The sequence below is a fragment of the Botrytis porri genome (genome assembly GCF_014898465.1).
Source record: "Botrytis porri strain MUCL 3234 chromosome Unknown BPOR_006, whole genome shotgun sequence".
Classification (NCBI taxonomy): domain Eukaryota; kingdom Fungi; phylum Ascomycota; class Leotiomycetes; order Helotiales; family Sclerotiniaceae; genus Botrytis; species Botrytis porri.
Window position 1 is genome coordinate 2619919 of NW_024066080.1, and position 4135 is coordinate 2624053.

Here is a 4135-nt window from a genome sequence, read left to right on the forward strand (position 1 = left end):
CAAGTATAACCAGCGTATCTGCGTAAAAGACAATAATATGATCAATAGGAATCCTTTCCATTTTTTTTCCTTTCAAAAACAACAAACAGTGCAAAATATGCAGCAAGAAGTTTAAATAGAGCGGACTTCCTCTTCCATTATCCTTGAACCTTTCCCATAAGTCCCTGATCCAAAGTGACATCAAATACTCGTAAATGTTAAAACAAAACGGGTCGAGAACATAACATGTTCATTTCCATATTCATCCATAGTAAATCTACCGTCGCCATTCCTGGCTTGTATATGCATGCACCCATGCGGAAGTAAAGCAGACCAAACCCGCCTTCTAACACCTCAATAAAAACTGTTCGAAGAGGTAGACAATGCCATTAAAGAAATATTCACTTTTTGTAACCGTCCAGTCCCATATTGCCGTTCCGGACCCAATACCGCCACGCCCTTTAATAATGCTTTTTGTATATGACGTGAAGTGAAAGAGAATGTTCGGCGAAAAGGAATTTGACAAGTTTAAACACCACTGATAATGACTTCAGGGCAAGACTTTTCGTTCACAGCAACGGTTGTCTTGTCTGAAGATGTACTATCGGCTGGATCATCAATAGTACTGACGTTGGCGCTAGGGATGGTACTGCTTTGTGGACTGTTTTGTCCATTCGTAAGCAGAGGAGTTGGGGCACTCGAATTCGACTCCATTGATTGTGTGATAGCACCAGATATTGGACCAGTTGAAGATGTAGTATATGATTGCTGCGAGTCATCTTGACCGTAGATCAACTTTTCAATGGCAGCAATCTGTTTACCATAATTATATTTCTTGAGAGCCAAGAGCTGTGGCTTCAAGTCTTCGACAAATGCATTTCTTTCGGCACCTTTCAATTGGCCAAGTAGTTTTTCTATTCAGGTTAGCATAGTGAAGTCCAATTGAGAATGGCTTAACTTACGAATGACATAGTTGCCGTATTGGTCTTTCATCATCAATTGCAAAGGACTTGTACCATCACTACGAAGAGCTGTTAATAGAGAGACAATAGTGTGTCTCTGCTCATCCGTGCCAAATTGTATGCTCTTCTCCACAACGTTTGAGGCGAACTTATGCTTGGAAAGTGTCAAAAGCTGTGCCGTGACAATCTTGACAATCTTAGCACGATCTTCAGGCTTTCCATGTTGTATGACATGTTGAGTAACATAATTGCCGTATTGATCGGTAATCAAGTTCGATGCACATTGATGTAATTCCTCGAGCACTCGTTCTTGATCGCGAGGTTGGCAGTATTCCAAGATACGCTGAATCACTCGACATCCATAAGGATGAGTTGCGAGAACGTGGACTTGGCCCCGAAATGCTTCAATGATAAATTGAATATGTTCCGTTGGAACACGTTCAATAGCCTTTTGGACAACGTGGTTACCGTTCTGATCTTTGACACACTTGAGAACATCCGCCTCAAGTTCCTTGACTAATTCAGCTTGTTGATCGGCAAGTACATGCTCGAGGGCCTTTCAAATTGTTAGTAAAGGTGGCGTGTAATGTTCAAAGCCAAAACAAACCTTTTGCACAACTCTGCAGCCATACATCTGCATTGAAAGTTCCATTACATGGTTCTTCATTTGTTCAGCTAGCACTCGTTTTTGTACTTGATTCCCGTGCTCAAACAGCTTCTGGATGACATAATTTCCAAAAACATCCGTCATCAACTGTAACGCATTAGGTTGAATCTCTCGGAAAAGTTGCTCTTTCTCGTCACTGTTAGCTGTCTCCAGCTTTTGCTGAATGAATCGTGACCCATGCTGATCTCCACTAAATTCTACGACATGTTGATAGATGTCCTAGTTTCGGTTAGTGATGTAAAAATTGAGATGCGGGAAAATACATACCTTCAACTCGTACCTCTTATTGGATTTGGCATTTGAGCGGAATTCTTCCAACAGTACGCTTCTAACTCCAAGCCCAACATCTTGATCCTTGCCTGGGCGAGTGGGTATGTTTTGTGCCGGATAAGGGGGTAGTGGCATAGGATAACCATATGGTGCTACGTTCGTTTGTCTGAAATTTGGTGGTGGATAATCGTACAAATGTGGAGGATACTGGCTTTGGAAATGACCACTGCTGTAAAGGTATGCTTGATGTTGAGAGTACTGAACGTGTTGAACTCTACGGTCTAGTTCACTTGGGCCTTGAGGTATTCTCGGGCCTGCCCTTGAGCTTGGTCGAAAAATTTGTTCAGGTCCGGTTGGAGGAGTACCGGAATAGTATTTAGGACTATTGAGGCCACGAAGGTAGTCGCTTGACGCAGGAGAGCCCGAACCCCGATCAAATCTAGGCCCTTTTGTGAGATAGCCTTGGTCTGCAAAAGGTGCTTGATTTGAGATATGATCATAATTGTTGACCTTGGGACCGCTTGACCCATCATTCCACATGGCTGAACTACCATTGATCTGAAAAGCTTGGGGATTGAAGTTCTGGTTCGTTGGAGAATATGAGGAACTCAAATGGTTGCCGATCTGCGATGCACTGGCTTGATCAATATCGTTGGTCAAGCCAAGTCCTGCGAGCTTTTCTCGTAGTTCGGTTTCCGTCTGCGTGATAAGATCACCATATCTCGATGAATTGGGTTGTGCAAACGAGCCCGAAATTGCCGAGAAAGAAGGTCGATGGGAGTGAATTGAATTGCTAGGAGTATGGCCACCAATGGAGCCAAAGCTTGCATTTCCGTTGCCAAATGATAGATTGTTGAGGCCAGCTTCTGAGGTTCTGGAGGGTGGCATACTTCCATCCCTTGAAGCCGAGCCTATACCAAGGAAGCCTCCGTTTTGAGAGGTTAGTTGATCCATTCTAAAGGCCCTGGATGAAACATCAATGTCATATGCACTATCTTGATTGGACGAGAATTGGGAGGAATTCTCCTTATCGTCGTTGAATCCAAAGGAAGGCTTGCGCGAATATTTGAAACTACCAGAGGAGGGATCCAAATTACTCTTCGGCTGTGGTCGACCGAAACTAGCTCCTTGTCTAATCGCAGGTCTTGATTGTTGGTACGCTTGCAACTCGTGCAGACTTTGTGGTGTTTGTGACGGCATATTGTTGCGGACGTGAGAAGGAGAAGTACTTCCGCTATGCGAGGACTGTAATGTTGGAGATGTTGTATCTGGAGGATTCCAAGGCCCATTTGCACGAGCACCCCAAGGGTCGGCTTCTGAAGATGCTGCTAAGGCACCCGAGCCACTAGGGGCATCGGAGAAGTTTTCATTATCTGCTGCTAGACCGTCATCAGTGAATGTAGACATTTGAATTTCGCTTGTGTAAATACCTCGAGAGCGCGAGGCATCTCGCTTCGTATTGGCAAAACCACTCCCGATTGTGTTACTACCCCAGATTCCACTCGAAGGCTGCCATGTACCACCGTTTCCAAAAGTTTGGCCAAGCGTTGAAATTTGCGACGTTCTGTCATCGCTATTGTGCCTGCCTGGGGCAGTGGGAAAATCTCCAAATCGAGTAGGCCGTTGCTAAGTTCAAATATTAATGTTGGAAATGGTTAGGAGAAGATTGGAGTACTTACCGCATTCATGGCACCTGCAGGTCTGTTGGCGGCAGCCGAGGACATTATTGCAGATGTGTTGAAAATTCGGTATGTACGTGGGACTTTCTGGGCGAGGGAAAAAACAAGACAAAAATATGTTGAGAGGAGTCGATATGTTTGATGGCAGATTACTTGAACAAAGGAATAGTCTTTCTATGAGTTATTTGACAGGTTTTAGATCTATATGACTGTGGAAATTTGTAAATGTCAGCATATGCCGTGCGGTAAGGCTGAGGCTCGGTTTTAAGCTGAGTTGCAAGGGCAAATCTTACCAGTGCAAGAAGTCGGAATATGTAATCGACAGTAGGTGAAGGCTCATTTACAAAAGAAGGATGTGCGGAAAGTTGGAGTTCATGAGGAATCGAGCATCGAGGGAGAGGAGGGAGGGATATATTGAAGTATGAAGGGTAGGGCAAAGGTCGCGCGACACAATCCCTTCGTTTGTCATATGCAACGTCAAGAAGCGCGCTTTTCTGTGTAGAGGTAGGCACCCGCACAGCAGTAGCCAGAATGAAATATAAGATTATTTTTTGCAGTAAAATTGCCTTTTCCTTGTG

At 44.2% G+C, this 4135-nt stretch overlaps 1 protein-coding gene across 1 annotated transcript; it reads right to left on the reverse strand.

The window, feature by feature from the left end:
- Window positions 1-507: 507 nt before the first annotated feature.
- Window positions 508-3602, reverse strand: EAF01_005290 (uncharacterized protein; the record flags this gene model as incomplete). Its single annotated transcript, XM_038913545.1, has 6 exons — window positions 508-893; window positions 942-1497; window positions 1549-1827; window positions 1876-3257; window positions 3309-3504; window positions 3558-3602. The coding sequence occupies 6 exons, from the start codon at window positions 3600-3602 to the stop codon at window positions 508-510; spliced, it is 2844 nt and encodes a 947-aa protein (XP_038771631.1).
- Between the last annotated feature and the right edge of the window lie 533 nt (window positions 3603-4135).